The sequence below is a fragment of the Equus caballus genome, chromosome 5 (genome assembly GCF_041296265.1).
Source record: "Equus caballus isolate H_3958 breed thoroughbred chromosome 5, TB-T2T, whole genome shotgun sequence".
NCBI lineage: Eukaryota > Metazoa > Chordata > Mammalia > Perissodactyla > Equidae > Equus > Equus caballus.
The window spans coordinates 16,474,359-16,493,467 of NC_091688.1; the positions used below are offsets into that span (position 1 = coordinate 16,474,359).

The 19,109-nt window shown below is 48.0% G+C and overlaps 1 protein-coding gene across 2 annotated transcripts; it reads right to left on the bottom strand.

Moving 5' to 3' along the window:
* Nucleotides 1-4,263: 4,263 nt before the first annotated feature.
* ZNF648 (zinc finger protein 648) lies at nucleotides 4,264-14,954 on the bottom strand. Of its 2 annotated transcripts, XM_023640241.2 has the most exons (2): nucleotides 14,795-14,954; nucleotides 4,264-11,385 (listed from the first exon to the last, which is right to left on the bottom strand). In XM_023640241.2, the coding sequence occupies exon 2, from the start codon at nucleotides 11,322-11,324 to the stop codon at nucleotides 9,621-9,623; it is 1,704 nt and encodes a 567-aa protein (XP_023496009.2). In that variant the 5' UTR covers nucleotides 11,325-11,385; nucleotides 14,795-14,954; the 3' UTR covers nucleotides 4,264-9,620.
* Between the last annotated feature and the right edge of the window lie 4,155 nt (nucleotides 14,955-19,109).

A 19,109-nucleotide genomic window follows, 5' to 3' on the forward strand; every position in this document is an offset into this window, starting at 1 on the left:
ATGTGGTATGGCCTTTGTCCAACTGGTCAGGTTAAAAAGACACCAACAAACACAGTCTAGAGAGCGCCGCTTCTACTGTAATGAGCGTAGTGAGACCTTCACCCGCTGACATCCCTGCAAGGCCATCAGCGGATTCATACTGGACAGAAGCTACTCTCTTGTACTTCCAGTAGACGTGCTTTCACTGCGGCAGGCACTCTGAGGGGGCATGAACAGACTCATCAGTAGAGGCATCCTGTGGCTGGGACTGGTAAGTTTATTATTACCTTTTGTTTTTATCTCTATTAAGATCTGCTCAATAGAACAAACTTTCTAATATAGTCATTAACTTAGTCCAGGTTTTTTCCCAGACCCTGCCCCCTCATGAATGGCTTAAAATATATCTAAGAAAGTGGTTTCTTTTCCCCTTAGAAATGCTATGGTCATTTCTGGCAGGAGTAAAGTAGGTATTTATAGGTGCAGATAACACTGTCATTAATGGCTGAGAGTTAAGTGAATTTTTACAGTTGACAGACTCCTTATGAAAAAGCCTGGCTCTTTTCATAATTTGGTTCTCTGCTTGGTCCTTTAAAGACTAGTCTTTATTGGAGTTTTCCACAATTGTAACCCCTGTGCTGGTTTGCATGCAGTTCAGGATGCAAATGCAGCTCTTTTCCTAGAGTACATTAGTAATTTGGTTTATTTTTGTCATTAACTATTGCATTTTTTCAAAGTAAAATATTTATTTTTCTTAAAAGCTGTGACAATACTTATTTGGATGAACTTGTACCTTTTTAAACCCACGTATGCCATTTTATATATTCCAAGAGGAATTGTTACCTTTGTAAGAGAGAATATAGCTAATTTACCAAATCAGTAATAAATCCATTTCAGTATTTGAAGAAATCTGTTTACTCCTTTGGAGTGTGAATAGTCTTAGTCATCTTCTGTAGGTTTTTCCTTTTTTAAAATCACCCAAAAGATAGTCTTTGATGAGCCTTACTTTGCAAGTCTGTTGCAGCCGTTTCCTGTTGTAACTGAATTAAGTTCCTCAAATTTGGTGCTGAACACATATTTGGAAGTGGAGTCTATCAGAGATTCTTAATTTCAGGCCAATTGATGAGCTCTGCAAAGTCTGCAGACTCTCTGAAATTGTAATGCAAAACATCAATGCTGTGGGGTTTTTGATAGGATCCATAGCTTTCATGGGATTCCCAAGGAGCCTGTGATTCAAGAAAAGGTTCAAAATCACTTTATAAGGTTTAGGGAGTTCCTTCCAGACTCATTCACTCTAATTTCTTTACTGCTTCTCTCAGGACTAGTGTATCATTAAAAAAGCACCATCTTTAATATACTTCTGATAAATGTTTTCTTTTACATTTGTGATCATATTGGCAGTAATCTTTTGCATGATGTAAGCATGTTTTCAGATCTTTTGAAATTTGATGGAAGGAGAAGAATTTGGAAAATTGCATGCTAAAGTTGAAAACTTGTTTTTGCTTTATATCTGTACCCAAATAGTAAGCGGTAGAAAACAAGTTAAAATAAGTAATATGGTGATGGAATAACTTGAAAGCTTAGGTAGATCGTTTCATTGAGATGGAAATGGGAATTATGAATGTCTATTAGAAGATGGAAATGGCTATAGATCTAGAATGGAAAATATAATCTTAAAGCAATTTTCATTACTGTAAAAGGGAAATGTAAACATTTCCATTTTTGATCTGTTCTAAGTATTATCTACATCTATCATAGCTTTTGAAATTAACAGAGCTAATTAAGGTTATGATCTTTACTGAACTTAAAGGATAGAAATCAAACTTCACATGAAATAAAAAAGAGGACCTCGTGGGATGGGAAGAGCTCTGGATTGCTGCTAAAAGCTGTTTAATTTGCAGCTTCCTCACAGGTAAAACAAGTGATCTCTAAGATCCACTTTAGCTCCAAAATTTCTTTGTTTAAGCGGCAGGACAAATTTCCATTGTCCTTTCAGCCACCTGAAGTGAAATAAGTGATTATCACTTAGTGTATCTAGTTGTAGGAAGACACTGAGACTATTCATTGTGCCGTAGCATAGTAAGCTGAATAACAGCCACCTGAAGATATCACGTCCTGCTCCTCGGAACATGCAAATGTTACCCTCTGGGGAAAAAGGGTCATTGCAAGTGTGATTAAGGATTTCGAGATGAGGAGATTTCCTGGATTATCCAGATGGGCCCAAACTACCATCAGAGTGGCCTTATAAAGAGAGGCAGATGGAGATTTGACACAGACAGAAAAGGAAAAGACAGTGTGACTATGGGGACAGAGATTGGAATGATGTAGCCACAAGCCAAGGAAGGCTGGCAGCCACCAGAAGCTGGGGAAGAGAAGGAATGGATTCTCTCCTAAGGCCTCAGGAAGAGCTTGGCCCTGCAGACACCTTGATTTTAGCCCAGTGATGCTAATTTTGGACTTCCGGCTTCCAGAATACTGAGAAAATATTTCTGTTGTTTTAAGCCACTAAGGTTGTGCTACTTTGTTACAGCAGCTATGGGGAACAAATGCAAGTGGCTCTCACACACAGGCCCACGGGCATCCAGGCAATTATATCAGGGAAGATAAGATGCACGCTAACTATATCTCTGTGTTGTCTTTTTAGTGTTATAGATGTTCCAGGCTGACATAGAATCTTTAAGTGTCTATTTCCAGATGTATGTCTTGTGATTTGAGAAACACCAGGAAGGTGCCTCTCCCAAATATCTCCCTCCATTGATGCCTAAAATCCCTTTTTTTACACACCTCTGCAGTGTCAGATTGGAAAAATTTTAGCTATCTCTATGTATATCTGTATGTATATCTATATCACTTTCCTCCTGGAACACACTGAGGAGTTCCAAATAGGGGCTTCAGTTGCCTCATAGATGTGCCTGCACTACCATCTTATTAACCCCCACTCCCTCATTAATCCCCCATTCCTGGGAGGTAGGGGTTTGAAAGTGAGAGAAAGAGAAATGAGAAAAGGCCAGCTATGGCACTTACATAAGGCCTAGGGCAGGGGAGTGGAAACAAAAAGAGATTAGAAGAGACAGTGGCTATAGTGACACAAACACTGACTCTGTCCCTTGAGCCAAGGGAGAAACCTGGGGCTTGGCCTCAGGTCCCACACCCTCCCCCACTTCAAGGTGGGAGGGGCAGGACAGCCCTGCAGATCTGAGCTGGTGTTCTGATTCCATGCTGACTAGCTATGTACCCTTGGCTATGTGCTTAATCTTTCCACTCTTTTATTTCCTTATCTGCAAAATAGTGATAATAACACTTCCTTCCTAGGATTGTGTTCTAACTCTAGAGAATGAGAAATTTCTCCCCTTTCAAGAGACGACCATGCATTGCTTCAGTCATCTCCATAGATTAGGAATTGCAGTATTCCAAAGAAGAGGACAGTCAGAAGGGTTTCCTTCTTACCATTCCCTATCAAATGTGGTGCTAGTGTCTAGATATTACCCACAGTGCTTCTGCCGCCTTCCGAGAGGGTCCCTCTTACTGGACTCTAGAGTTAAGATGACTTGCTTGACAAAGGGACAGATGACAGAGGAGTTGCCTGTACACCAGCTGAACTTCTGCCAGCCTTAGCAGTGACCATTGGAGGGGTGGGATGTGGTGACAGGAAGTGGAGATGTGTTCCAATCTCCCTGTCAGTTTCCTTAGGGCAGAAATGAGGGCTCACAGTGACATCTAGTGACTGCTCACTTACTCATTAGGAGCAAGTTGTTCTCTATATCCTACCTGTTATCTATTGCTGCGTCACAAATTACCAAGCCAAACTTAGCAGCTTCAAACAACAAGCATTTATTATTTCACACCGTTTCCAAGAGCCGGGAATTCGGGGGCCACTCAGCTGGATAGTTCTGGCTTTGGGTGTCTCAGAAGGTTTCAGGCAAGCAGTCAGCTGGGTCAGCGGTCATCTGAACTCTCAACTGGGGCTAGAGGATCCCCTACAAGCTCACAGATGTGGCTGTTAGCAGATTTCAGTTCCTCACCATAGGGCCTGTCTATAAGGCTACTCGTGAGCAAGTGATGAGAGGAAAGGAGCATGCGTGTGAGCGACGTGGAAGCCACAGCACCTTTGAGACCTAGCCTCAGAAGTTTTGCACCAACACTTCTGCTTTATTCTGTTCATTAGCACTCAGTCACTGAGCCCAGCCCCTACAAAGGAGAGAGAAATTAGGCTCCATTTCTCGCAGGGAGGAGTGTCAAAGAATCTGGGGGCACGTGTTTTGTTTTTATTAAACAATTTTTTAATTCTTTTTTTAAAATTTGGCTTTATTAAGGTATAATTGACATATAAAATTGTAAGATATTTAACCTGTACATCGTAGTGACTTGATACACATATACATTGTGAACAGATTCCCCCATCTAGTTAATTAACACATTAATCACCTCACATGCTTATCTTTTTTTGCTTTTGGTGAAAACGTTTAAGTTCTATTCTCTTCACATATTTCAATTGTACGATACAATATTATCAAATATAGTCACCATATTTTACATTAGACCCCCAGACTTTATTCTCTTATAGCTGAAAGTTTTTACCCTTTGACCAACATCTCCCCAGGTCCCCACCCCTCCAGCCCCTGGTAACCACCACTTTACTCTCTGTTTCTAAGAGTTCAACTTCTGTAGATTCTACATATAAGTGAGAGCATACAGTGTTTGTATTTCTCTGTCTGACACATCTCATTTAGCATAATGTCCTCAACATGTCTAACCATATTGTCACAAATGGCAGTAGTTTCTTCTTTCTCATGGCTGAATAATATTCCACTGTGTGTGTACACACACACACACACACACACACACATGCACATATATATATCACATCTTCTTTACCCCCTCATCCATTGATGGACATTTATGTAAGTATATTTTCTAAACCACCACAATTATGGAAAATAAAATTGTAAGCAAGTGTAATTTCTAAACCAAAAGGCAGGGGATTTGCTACATATTCTCCTGTTGTAGATCTGCAGCTTATTTCTTAGAAGGGGCACAAAGACCTTACTGACCCTTGCTTAACAATAACAGACATGAGCCACCATCGATTAATCTTATCTGCTTTCCTGGAAAGGAAAATTGTAGCAGACCCCACGTGGGAATATTTTTGAATAGTCTCCCATAACAGATTGTTGTAAGAATTAATTGAGATCATGACTATAGTGCCTGTTCCCTAAAAAGTGATCACTAAATGGTAGCTGTTAATATCCCATCATCAAGCCTAATTGACTCCACCTCCGAAATCTCAGGCATCTCCTCATTTTATCTACCATCCCCACTTGCCCTTGACTTCATCTGAGCTACCGCATAGGATCCTTCTTCCCTTCTTGTCTTTGTCCTCCACCACATTGTCTTTGCCTTATGGAAGAGGCCTGTTTTTCTGTAAATCTTAATTATAGCTTAAGTTTTTATAGAAGCTCTATTCATTCATTGAGCCCATCTATTGAGTGCCTGACACTCCTGAGATGGTAAAACCCTGAGCCAACTTGACTGAGGCTGGTTAAGGAGAAAACAAGGAGGAGAGCACGAGAAAAAATATTCTCCAGCCATAGTGGAAAAATTTTAATTGTACCGGCATGGTTTTATGCAGAATGGAGAGAGGTGATTGATGTCAAAAATGAGCTTCCTTCTCAACTTTAAAAAGATACCCTTTTCTGGTTTATGAAACATTGAGTCATTCCATCTTTGGCAATATTTTCATGGGTCATTGAGTTTGTAGTTCATAGTTTAGTCTGAGTCTAGCAATGACGTCTGCTTGAGTATTCTAGCAATTAAGTTGAGGCTTTACACAAAATTTCCTTCCAAGTAAGATTTTTCGAAGTCCTAGTTGGAAATCCTGGATGATATATTGTGTTCATATCAGGGGTAATATAGCTGTTCAGTACGCATGCATTTGGTTTATAAATTGTTGTGTAAATGTTGTATGTCAAAATTCAATGCTGGTGCATTTTTCTGTGTCTAGCACAGGCACAGACTGTTTCTTTAGTCAGAGAGATGAAACAATGGCAGCCCTTCAAGGAACCATCATTCTTTAACTCCAAGTCCTTCCTCCTGGCCAGCTTATTGACAGTTTTGCCAAGGAATGAATGATTAATAGCTGCCAACCCAGGCTCCCCCAGACCCATTCTTAAGTAATTCACAGGTCTTCTTCCTAGAGTCACACCATGGTTTCTGCTCTGCTGTTTCAACCTTTAGTCTTTTCTTGAATTTATGATCATGCACTTTTAAAATGCGTATCATCAAGAATTTCAGAGTATTCTTCTATACCAACCAGAAGCAGTTAGCCTTGTGGTTAAGAACGCAGTCTCTGGAGCCAGCATGCCTAAATGTCAAATCATTATATGCTACTTTGCAGCTATGATATGTTGGGGAAGATAACTTTTTTGTCTCTTGATTTCCTCATCTTAAAAATACGGATAATCACCATAGGTTTACTTTAAAAATTAAATCATTAATATATGTGAAACACTTAGAACACTTCCTGGAACACTGATCACTATGTGAGTGTTAGCCGTTACCTTTATTGTCTAAAGGACGTGGCTTGTGATGGCTGCAGGCTCTGGTGAATACATTAGGAGAATTTTTATTAAGCGGAAACTTATAAATGAACGTTTTTACTGGGTATATCCAAATTAATTTTGGCAAACTAAACTGTGGAAACAGCACTAGTCCAGAGAGAAAGAATTTAAAGAAGACCCTGCTCCAATTTTTAATTGCATAAGGGGGAAATAAGATGCGATATGCAGCGGGTTTATAGAAAACAAGAAAAATAGCTCAGCATCACTTGGGGCAACAATCTGAGCCAGACTAACCTGTGTTGTAGCATTGACTCTTCTGCAAAGAGAGGATTCAGTTGCCTCTACCTTGGATAGACAGACTCTATTGGGCAGAATTTGTGTCAAGCCACCTTACAGCTGGTTGACTTCTCTGTTGTCCACTCCATGTATTACCTTCCACTTCTCCACCATGGAATGGTCCAGTGACCTGTGACTACAATAATGGGATTGCTTTCCCCTACAATACCTACTCAGCATGACCCTTGCAGCTGATGTGAGAAAAGACTGGTTAGGACAAATTTTCCTTAATATATGACTTGTTTACATGGTAAGCATTGAAGGACTAATGAACTTCTCTTCAGTATACAACATTAATATTCAGTATACTATATTGCCTTATATTCCAGAAATAATACATACAGCTCCGAAGATACCCAGAACAAGTGAATCCAGTTATTCTGCCTATTAGCGAGAAGTGTTCTCACTCTCTCCCCAAAGCTGTGCCCACCTAGACACTGCATCTCACCTGCAGAAATGAGATGACGGGACACTCCACAACCTGCTTGCTAGTTTGCACCCACCATATCCAAGTCAGGAGGTGTTCTAGCAGCTTGTGCTTATTTTCAGCCTAGTTCTATTGGGATCTCATCCAGACTGCCTGCTTCTTATTCCTCTATTATCTGTTTACCAAATGATAACATTTAATCATCACCAACCCCAATATATTAATTATACCAGTGACCCCAACTTGGCTGTGCTTTAAAAACTACATCCCAAGATACAGTGCACACCTGTCTCAATATTCCAGGCTAGGATTCAGCAAGTTGCATGGTTAACAAACAGCCCAGGTGATTTCTCTTCAGCCATTCTATCAACTGGTTTGGGGAACAACTACCTTAAGAAATTATAGAACCAAACCAAATTTTTTAATTAGTAAAAACTGTACTAACAACCATCTTAAGAAAAAACAATACAAAGAAAAGGAATAATAACTTCAATCTTCAAATATTTCATTGACTACCCAGAAAAAAAATACTGGCCTTTACTCTGTTCATAGTCCCAAGGTTATAGAGGAATTTTATGACTTCTCTACCAGTTTAATGCCTTTGCATTCAGCCAAAGTTCCTCCCCTGGTAGGATGACTCCCACTTTTATGACCTCATTATTATTATTCTGCCAGCGCAGATGCAGAAGCAGAAGCCAAGGTCACATCACTGGTAAATGCTGGGGATGAACTAAGATCCCAAGCTCTGGCTCTGGTGCGAGACCGAGAACAGCTAACTCTGTCATTGGGACACGCAGAGGTCTGGAAGCAAGTTAATACACAAAAGCTCCAGGCAGGCGGTCAGTGCTCTAGTTACCTCTGTCAAACAAGCCATGACGATAATATCACTTCTCTTCGGGCCCCATGTGTCACACATGAGAATGCTATTTAGCAGTCACTCCCTGAGTCCAAATCAGGTAGAAACCAAGAAAAATTCAGATTGGGCACCCTTTGGCGGCAATTTTCGGAATATACTAAAGATATCCTCAAAAAGAGAGTACTACACTTTCTTGTGGATTGTCGTATTTATCTTTGGCGAGATGAGAAGTGCTGTTTGCCCCCTGTGCATCAAGGGAACTCTGAGAAGCCATGGATTCCTCACAGTTGAGGTCCAGACATAAGAACTACTGACTTTAAACTAGACAAAATCAATGTATGTATCGATACATTTTGAAGAAGGGCTGTTGGTAATGCCAATTTCAGATAATCTCATTAGAGAATAACTGTGTCATGTACATTTTCAAATCTGGTTTTAATGACTCTGAAACACAGCTAATTGGCACTTCGGCAAGTGGTACTTTTTTATTTACTTCAAATCAGAGCTCATGATCCTGGCAAATTTAAATGAACCTAAAAGGCTTCCTGAACCATCAGGCCCACAGAGAGAAAGTTTCTCTCTCTCTCCGTCCAGGGGCAGACTCCTCTGTAAATACTACATACGATTTAAGCTCCCAGGGTGGGAACAGGAAAAGATGTGGCCAAACAGGAGGCACGAGTGAATTCTGTAGGTGAGACTCAGCTTAGATCCAGTTACGAAGTTCCACTGTAAAGAGGAATGCACTTCTTTTTCAGAAGCTAAGGCCGCTCTGGACTTCTAGAATAGCTGGTTCCTAAACACAGGGCATGAACTCCCCTCACCCCTTCCTCTCTGTAAGTCAAGCCATTCAAAGCCAAGACTCACAAAGACATTCCCCCAGGGTAAAGTCATTTCAGCAGGAAAGTGTAACGGTGGGCTCTCTGCTGGGTTTCCTTAGTTACCCCCAGGCATGCTTTGTCGCTTTGGAATAATCCCTTACAGAGACCACTTCTGAGGATTTCTTTCTTTCCAGAAAACTGAAGAGTACGCTTCTCTAAAGAGGACCAGCCCCAGATGCCTTCTTCTCAGGATCCTCATGTGGCTTTGAGGACAAGACAGGACAGTCCTTTCCCTTCCCGTATCCCTGGAACCCTGCATAATGCCCACACATACTTCTATAGCTTCCGATCCCCCAACCAAGGAACGCAACTCTTGACCAGCCCTCACTACTTTATCTTATCCTTTTCCAAATGAATACAACCTCTGAGATGCAGAAGAAAGACTGATATGAAACCACACACCTGAGTGCTTTCCCTCCAGGTACTTGCTACACAAGGGATCACAGACACAAATCAAATGCGCCACCCCACGGCCGGCGACCCGCTGAAGGCTGACAATACCACATGAGTGGGCTGGCCCACGGGGGAGGATTCTAAGCGATGAGGTGGACGGCGTCTTCGCCCTCCCTGAGAGTTAACTGAAAAAGCCCTCACTCGTCAGAGGAGGAGGGGTTGGGCTCCTTCTTGCAGGCGTGGTGCTTGGCCCGGTGTCGTTGGAGGTGATTGGACCGGGTGAAGGCCTGGCCGCAGTCCTCACACTGGTAGGGCCTCTCCCCGTTGTGCACCCGAATGTGCTGGGCCAGCTCGGAGGCAATGCGGAAGGCCCTGCCACACTCGGCACAGAGGAAGCCCTTCTCCCCGGAGTGGATCTGTTGGTGCCGCTTCAGGGTGGAGGAGCGGGCAAAGGCCTGGCCGCACTGCGCGCAAGGGAAGGGCCGCTCGCCGGTGTGGATGCGCTGGTGGCGCACGAGGCGCGAGGGCTGCGCGAAGGCCACGCCGCAGTCGGCGCACTTGAAGGGCCTCTGGCCGGTGTGCAGCGTCTGGTGCTCGATCAGGTTGGAGGATTTGGTGAAGCACTTGCCGCAGGTGGGGCAGGGGAAGGGCCGCTCGCCGGAGTGCACACGCTGGTGCTCCATCATCCGGCTGGCCACGGCGAACTCCCTGTCGCAGGCCGGGCAGCGGAAGGGCTTCTCGCCCAGGTGCGTGCGCTGGTGGCGCAGCAGCGACAGCGGCTTGTTGAAGGTCAGGCCGCACTCGGCGCACGGGAAGGGCTTGTTGTTGCTGTGCATGTTGCGCTGGTGTTTGCGCAGATCCGAGGAGCGCACGAAGGCCTTCCCGCAGTCCGGGCACGGGTAGGGCTTCTCGCCTGTGTGGGTGCGGATGTGCTTGCGGTGGTCGGAGGACCAGGTGTAGGCCTTGTCGCAGAAAGGGCACCGGTAGGGCCGCTCGCCCGTGTGCAGGCGCCGGTGCTGCTGGAGCGTGCCCCGGTGGGAGTAGGCCTTCCCGCACAGCTCGCACGCGTAAGGCTTGGCGCCCCTCGTCTGCGCCGGGCTCAGCCGGTTGCTGGGCTTCTGGAAGGCCCGCCCAGCTCGCCTGCACTTGTTGGGACGCACCTCCTCCTGCCCGCCCTCCCCCGCGCCCGCTGGGTGCTGGCCCTTTTGGCCTGTACGCGCTTTCGCCAGCACCGCCTCTGCCAACCTGGCGGCGGTGGCCGACCCCTGCGCTGGCGTGCGTGTCTCTTGCGTGGGGAGGTCCCAACTGCCCCCCAGCTTGGGGAAACACGCCAGGGAGGAGTTGTTTGAGGCCATGTCTACACCTTTCTGTGCACGGAAATAGCTTCCAGGACCAGAGAAGCTGGATGGGACACCCAAGGCGGCGTCCAGGTTTGCCCTGGAGTCTCCATCATCACCTGCAGGTAATGAGACCCCAGGAGGTTGCCTCTGACCTAACAACTTGTGCGAGAGGCCGCTGGGGAGGACACCTGGAGCTGTGCTTGCTTCGGGTGAGTCCTGGGTCTGCGTGATCTTTGACTCATCTCTTCCCCAGCTGGCCTTCTTTCCAGGCGTCGCCATAGGTTTCTTCCCCACACTCCCAGCTCTAAAAGAGTCAGACACTTTCTCTTCCTTCTGGCCAGGTGGATGCTGCCACCGCGAGTCAGGATTGTCCTGAGTCACTTGGGAGCTGCCCTTTGAACGGGCCTGGTGATCCTGGTCACCAGTGCCTCCTTGGTCTCCTGTCTCCCCTCCATCCTCGTCCTCACTCCCTAAGTTAACGCTCGGCATCCGGGGGTCCTCAGTCAAGCTGCAGAGAGGAGACACCTCGTCCCACCTGTCCTGGGGGTCCACCTGGGCCATGATGTTCAGGCACCGCTAGTCCCGCTCCTCCTAGACAGGACCTTTGCTTGGCTCACGACACCTGCAAAAGGAAAGTGTGAAGAGGAAATCACAAAGAATGTACTCAGTCACCTGCCCAGCCACTGGGGCTGAGGTTCTCACTACAGATACGCTGGTGGATCTGATACCAGATCTGGTACCAGTTCCTGCTGGTGGCCATGCCAACCACATTGTTGTGCCTCCCGGGAGAACAAGGAGCTGGGCCCTGCTGAAAAATCCACACAGTCACCCTTAATGCCTTTGGAGGTCCCACTTGCTAGAAGGCCCAGGAGACAATGCTGTCGGGGATGGCAAGGGTGGGACATTTGCTGAGTGCCAGCTGTGCCATGCTCTGTCCAGGGGGCTCAAACCTCAATTGCTAGCCAGGCACATTCTCTGTGAGCATGGTGGAAGCCTGGGTAAGAGGGCAGGAAGCAAGGTCTGGTCCTCCTCAGGCCTCTTAAACTGTCGGCCCCACCAGGAAGCTGAAAACCAGCCTGGTCTTGCTGTTCCTGCCAGGAGCGCAAGTCTGCCATCTCATGATGGCGTCAGCTGGGGTTGCCTCCCGAGCACTGGGCTGCGTGGGTCACCTCTTTCAAAGACAAGGAGCAGCCCCCGGGAGAATGGAGGCGAGTCAAGAAGACACTAGGCATGTTCTCAAGAAGATACCCAGCCGCCCCTCACCAGTTAGGCAGGGCTTCTCAAGGTTTTGCAATGAAGAGCCCCTAATTGCTGGGCAGGGTAAGAGTATGCGCCCGGGGAGGAAGGGATGCCCGTGGAAAGCTTGAACTATCTTTGAAATATTGCTTCATCTTAAACATTCATGAGAATGTACATTCCATGTCATGTTTGTTTTAATATAAAAATAATGTTTTAAGTTATCTTCAGTTTAAATGTTTAGCTTACCCCCCCAAGTGTGCCATATTTATCCCGTGGCCTCATGGATTCCTGGCATACCCCCAGATGCCCCCAGGATGCACATACCCCAACGTGAGAAGCATGGACTTAGGGTTTTGACAGCAAGGCATGAGACAAGGGTGCCATTGAGTTTTATTTTCTAACTAATTTTGTTTTATCTTGAAGACCCAGAGAAAGGCTGCTGGGGTGGTTAATAAGGCTTGTTTGTGTGAGTGACGCATTTTACAGGAGTTGCTGGAGGGAGAGGCAGGCCACTGAGGGCTTTGGGGAAGAGGGGGCAATTTCTGACCAGAGGGCTGAGTTTGCTTTGGTCTGGAGGGAACCTTCTGAGAATCCCAGAGGTGGGTACTGCCAGTAGTTCCATTTTCAGACATTATGGGTCAGGCAAAATGCTGAGCACTTCCCAAGCATGATTTCATTTATTCCTCCCAGCAACCTTTAAGATAGATGCTCTTATTCTTACATCATTCTTTCCATTTTACAGACTGGGAAACTGAGGCTTGAAGAGGTGTTGTACCTGCCCAAGGCCACACAGCTCATAGCAGCCTCGGGGTTTCTCTTTAACTTCAAGGTCGTTATGGTAAACCCCAAGCTGTGCTAGATGTGGCCTCCAGACTGAGGCCTGCCCCGGGGCTGGGCCCTGCCCAAGAGCAGCCGCAGCATCCTGGTGGAGGAAGAGCCACTGCTTTCTGTAGTCATCAAAGCCCCTTGTGTTTTCTGGGCCAAGGAGCCTTGGCTGCGGGACCTCACTGCTGGGCTCCTCCCTGCTCCTGTTGACCCAAATTGCCCTCCGCGGGAGAGAGAGGCCGCGACACATGCTGCAGAGGCCGAGTGGTCAATGGTATTAGTCACTGAGTGTTTACTTTCCGAAGGTTCCTTCTCTCCTCCTCCGCCCACCTTCCAGTGGCATCTCAGAAGGAATCAGAGGAGCGATCTCTGCATTTGGTGTGGCTCCAATGCGCTCCTCTCAAGGCAGGAGGCATGCTGTTACCGCTCAGCAAGATGTATTCATTTATTCCACAAATGTTTACTGAACGGTCAAAATCGTATGCCTGTGCGTCAACAAACATCTCTGGGCCCTGTTTCCTTCATCTGTAGGATAGAGATAATCCTCCCACTGTATGGGCTGCGTGAGGTTCCTGCTCACGGCTGGCATCCAATGACTAGAGCCTTGTTACTCGTGCTGTAGCTGGAGCTCCTCTGCACCTCAGGGGTGCAGACTCCAGGGAGGTGTCTAGATGGATGCTCTTAGCAGTTGCTGATCAAGGTTCACCCAGTAAGGTCATGTCCCATTACGCTATCCCCCATCACATCAAGCCAGCCTTCCTCTGGCTGCTGGGTGATCATAAGCCCAGTTGCTGTGTGAGTGGAGGTGGGAGCACTGGGAGGAACCATCCCTTTCTACGCGGATACAGAAGCCGTGGGTGGAGGGAGGACACAGTGCAGTGGTGACTGGGGTTCAGCGTCTCATGTCCCTTTGTGCCCTGAAGCCCAGGGATCCCTCACCCCCTCTGACCTCTCTGCTCTATCCCCTTCACATGTTAGAGTGTGGCTGGCTTACTTCTCGACAGGAAACCAAGGTCTGACATATTTTCAGCAGAGTAGTTCTTAGAGAGAGAGACAGGGAGGGAGAGAGAGTGTGTGTGTTTGGGGGTGGGGTGGGGGTGGGAGTGTAGTTAACAGAGGGGACACAGCACTTGCCAGCTTAATATGACTTCCCCAGGCCAGCATGCCTGATCAGGGACTGTGTCCATGGGCAGGGACAGCAAAGGGAAGCTGGATTTGATTGATGCAGGCGTCTTAGGCTTCTTCTTACTCTGGGACAACATGCTGTGCGTGTTCAGGTGGAACTCCGCAGACCATTACTTCACCCACTCGCCACCCCACCCCCAGCGCACGTATTCCATTCTACGCGACATGTGTCTCCTCTCCCTTCCTCTGGGCCGCAGGTGAGCCTCCTCAGGGCAGCACACAGCCCTCTGCTGGCTCTTACCTCCTCAGAAGGCTGCCAGGATCCTGCCTTTGCAGATGGGAAATCCCCCTCTGTCTGCCTCCACATCCTCAGTGAATACATCCTGCTTTCTTCCTTCTGTAGCTGCCAAAGCTTCTCTCTTGACCACCAGGAAGACCCAGAGGAAGGTAGGGCTCAGGGTGGGATTTTCTGGCAAAGTCTACACAAATATTCCTGTTCTAGAAGAGGAACACCGATGCCACGGTGTGGCTGGCCCCTCTGCTCTCCAGATGCGCTGACCCTCAGAGGCTGTCAGAGCACAACCCATTCCTGGAGCTTGCGCCACACTGGTCGGCCAGGAGTGGTCCAAGCGCAGCCTCCAGCTCACCTACCTCTTCTGTGCACACTTTGCAGAAGCCCGGCCTGAGGGCTTGTTCCGGCTCCGTGCCTCTGCCCCTCTTCCTGCTTTCCTTCCATAGATCGTGCAGGTCCACCCCAGCACCGCCACCTCCCACCCTCTCCTCTGCCCACTGCCTTCGGGCCTGGCTCTCCACCTCTGGCTCAGACACAAAGAGTTGCTTACCTGGGAAATGCAGACAGCAGCGTGGGCCCCTACCCTGGCTTCTGTCACATGTGGCCTCTTAGCAACGGGAGCCAGAGTTTGGTACAAATCAGCAGAGACAGTGTCTCTGTCCCTCACACTTTTGTGTCCAGTCCAGTAGCTGCAGAGAGAGCTTCAGGAGGTGGGGCCAGTGTAACGCACTCAGCCTTCCTGCCTGCATCCCAGAGAGCAGCCTGGGAAACACGGTGGGGCTGCCCCCTCTCACTGCCTGCACCGATCCGATCCGCGGCTCCCTCTGCTCCCGCCTCCCCCTCCTGCCGGAGCCTCCCTCCCTCCCTCCCTCCCTCAGAAAGGTTGCTCAGTCCTCCTGCAGGTGGTTCTGTCCCTCCTCTTCAGGCTCATGCCTTCTTCCCAGCAAAGCAAGCAGTCCATCCCTCAGTCCTGTGCTGCTATGCCCATGGGCCACTTGTCACACGTGAGCTTCCTGGGGAGGCAGGACAGGGCATTGACCTATACCCCCACCTCCTCTAGTCTAGTCCCCACCTTTCATCGAGCTGTGGTTTGAGCAGGGGTGTTCCCAGAATTTTTTCAAGTAGTCCTTGGCTCAGAGATGCCTGTGAGCACTTCGGGCGGGGGGGGGGGGGGCGGGGGCAGAGTGCAGGGCGATAGTTCTCTCCTTAGTCATACACGTACCAGGCTGGTCTGGGACCTCTCTCCGTATTTCAGCATTGATTCCCAGGCAGGTTCATTTTGAAGAGAAGAGTCAGCCCAAGATATGAGACTCAATATGTCCAGAATTTGTACCTACTCAAGTCTAATGTGCCTTTATTAGGGTGAATGCTCAGGACATTAAAATAGGAGATGGGAGTACGAGACTTATGATGCCCCTAGGTGGCCAAAAAGTATACTGGTTGACAGCAGGGTTCTGGGACTATGTTTGAATCTTATCACTCACTAGCTGTGTGACCTTGGGTGAGTTACTTAACCTCTCTGTGCCTTAGCTCCTCATCTGTAAAATGAGAATTATGATGGTATCCCCATCACGGGGGTCTTGCGAGGATCAAACAAGATAATGCATGTGAAGATCTTCGCATGGTGTCTGGAACAGCAGTGTTCAGAAGAGTTAGCTGTCCTCATTTTTGTTATTGATGATGTTGTTTCTAGGGAGGCCATGGCTCATGGAGTTCCCTTTATACCCCCATGGCCTTGTTAGGGCTGCCACTCTGACAGCAATACCGACACCTAACACATTTTTCTGAAGAGTCATTTTCAGAGTGTGATCCCAAGAAGCAGATCCCTCTGCTTTTTGGCATTTTGTAGGTGTGGCTACTGAGGGAGAAGGCAGAGAAATGCGTGATAGCTAAGGGTCCTCTTGGGATAAGGGGCCATGATTCAAAGAAGGTTGAGAACCATTGGTGTCACGGAGAGCGTAGGATGGGGAAAGTAGATACTTAAAATATCCCCCACAGCAGCTTATCAGATGGTGTTGCCACCAGCGCACACCCCAACGCTGTTGTTCAAAATTTCCCCATTGGCCATATCATACGGGCTCTGGGCTTCAGGTGCCTTTGGCAAGCAAGTGGCTGAATTCCTCAGGAGAGGTCTGTGGAGGTGAAGGCTGGAGTGGGGATGAGAGTGTGCGTCCCTCCCCACTCCCAGCCTCACGGCAGCGGGGTACATGCATCGAGCTCTCATTCCTGCCAACGGCATGCTGACACGCCACCTGCAATGTCCCATTAATCCTCATCAGATTCCAATGGAGTGGCTACTGTCAGTGTTATTCCCAGGTACATACTGAGGATGCTGAGGCACAGACAGCTCAGTACGTTATCTAAGGGCACAGCCACACAGTCACTACATCGTGGAACTGTGATTCGATTTCAAAGTATCAGGATCTACACTTTTAACTGAATTCTGGGTCTTGCTCAGACAACTGGTCAACCTGCTGCTCAGACCCCAGCGGGCAGGAATCTCTGTCATGTCTTGGATGCTTTTCACTGTTGACAACACAAGCACATTCACTGTCTCATTTCATCTTCCCAACAGTCGCTATGGGGACCACCAGGCATTAGAGGTGAAGGGCTTTTCCATAAGGCCATGTCTTTTAAGAACTTTTGGAATCTATATCATTCTGCCCAATCCCTTAGGAATGGAAACAAGGGAGGCGTTGTTTTTATTTATTTGTTGTTATTTGCAAGTCTGCCTTCCAAATCTGGCATTTCCCTTGAGCTGCCCTGGCAGCAGGGGTGAAAGCAAGGGCCCTCCTGTCTGCCTGTCTGGGAAGGGAAGAAGGGAGAGCCAGGCAGTCGGCAGAGGGAAGGGCATCGGGCCCCCGCTGGGCACGGAGTAGGAGCTCAGCGGTGCCCGTGAACTACACAGACTTGACAGGTAGAGCCGAGTGACATGGGTGGAAAATGGCCAGACTGGCCCTCCGTCCTGGAGGACGCCTGGGCACCTTGCTGGGCTCGTGAACATTGGCTAAGTCTGGGCATCGGGTCAGAGTGTGATTCTGAGAGGACCTCAGAAGCTTTTCAATTTCTGTTGATGAGACTGAATCCAGGACCTGTGCCCGCAGGGCTTCCCTGAGCTGTGCTGCCGGCCGTCACCACCGTGATCTAGTTGAACTGCTTTCCATCAGTGGGAACACCTGGTGAGGTGCTGGCCACGCAGTCTGCTTTCTCACCCCGGTCCTGTGTCATCCTTGAGGAAGATTAATGGAGCCGCCTCAGTGGCCCACATGTGGTGGAAACTTCAAATATTGTTGTTTTTCTCCCAGACATCGAACTTTGTTGAGTAAGAGTACACATTCAAAAAGCAGAATTGTGGGAGAGACAGGAACACCAGAGCCCCTTGGGTGGGCTCCAAGGAGACCCCTCAGCTGCTCAAGACCCACATTGTGCTGTGGTGGGCCCCCCAGATGACCACTACAGCCCCTGGCCCAGGCTCTGGGAGAGTGAGCTGCAGGCCCCAGGATGGGAATTCCTGAGGTTCGTGGAGCCCTCTGCAGACAACCTGGGGTTAGGCAGACCTGGTTTTGAATCCCAGTTCTATTTGTTTGATGACCTTGAGCAGTTTCCTTAAGTTCTCTAAGCCTTAGGCTCTCCGTCTGTAGAACGGGCATAAGAATACCTCCATTATAGGGTTGTCATGAAAATACTCTGAAACAATATTTTTAAAGTATTTAGCCCAATGTCAGTCACATAGTGGTTTTTCCGTAGATTATTATTTTTATCCTAGAGCTGGTGGGAGCTTGTTGGTGTCTTTACCCTATCCCTGTTCCTCCAGAATGCTTGTCTTTCATTATGCTGCCATCCGAAGGGCGCCATCTTTCTGGCTCTCACTCTGGTCTCCTTGCCCCAAGTATTCCCGCTGAGAGGCCAGTGACGTTCCCAGAGCAGTGATGTTGTAAACCGGGGCTCTCCATCATGTGCTACACTTGCCACACGTGGTAATCAATTACAGGGTTGTGACGTTCATGCTCGAGACAGGATGAGAGGACATGGCGATGACTCCAAGTGTCAGTATTTCCCAGCACCTCCTGCAGAACAGCACCAGGTGGAAGGCCTTCCCTTGACTAACTCAGCAGCACCTGCGAAGGCTTTACAGTGTAGTGACTGAGCCTGCAGCCTTTGGAGTCGGTCTGCTTGGGTTAATTATCCTACTTCTGCCGCTTGCTGCAGAACTGTGGGCAAGTTACTTAACCTTTCTGTGTCTCACTTTCTTGATCTGGAACTTATGGTTAATAATAGTGTCTACCTTACAGAGTTGTGTGGATTAAATGAGATGATGTATGTTGCAGAGGGCAGATAATAGGCAAGCACTCAATCAATATTAGCTAATAATAATATAATTTGGGGAGGGGAGAACTAGCCTCTACTTTATTCCAAACAACAGAGAAACCTACCTCTGGTTCCCACCAGAACTCTCTCCTTGAGCTGTCCCAAGGCCTTACCCTATGGATGAGCTGTAACCAGGTCCCACTGGAGCAGGGGTCAGCAGAGCCCCTTGGGTGGGCTCCAAGGAGACCCCTCAGCTCCTCAAACCCACATTATGCTGTGGTGGGCCCCCCAGATGACCACTACAGCCCCTGGCCCAGTCTCTGGGAGAGTGAGCTGCGGGCCCCAGGATGGGAATTCCTGAGGTTCATGGAGCCCTCTGCAGACAACAGGCCAACCCTCAAACACACTCCCTCGTGACAGCAGCACATTTCCTCAGACCCGGGAATAGCATCCCATCCAGGCCACAGAGGCTCCTCCACATTCAACCTCGGCCTCCGGACCATGGAGAAGACAAGGAAGGAGCACCACAGAAAGACTCCTGGGAGCTCCTGTGCTCT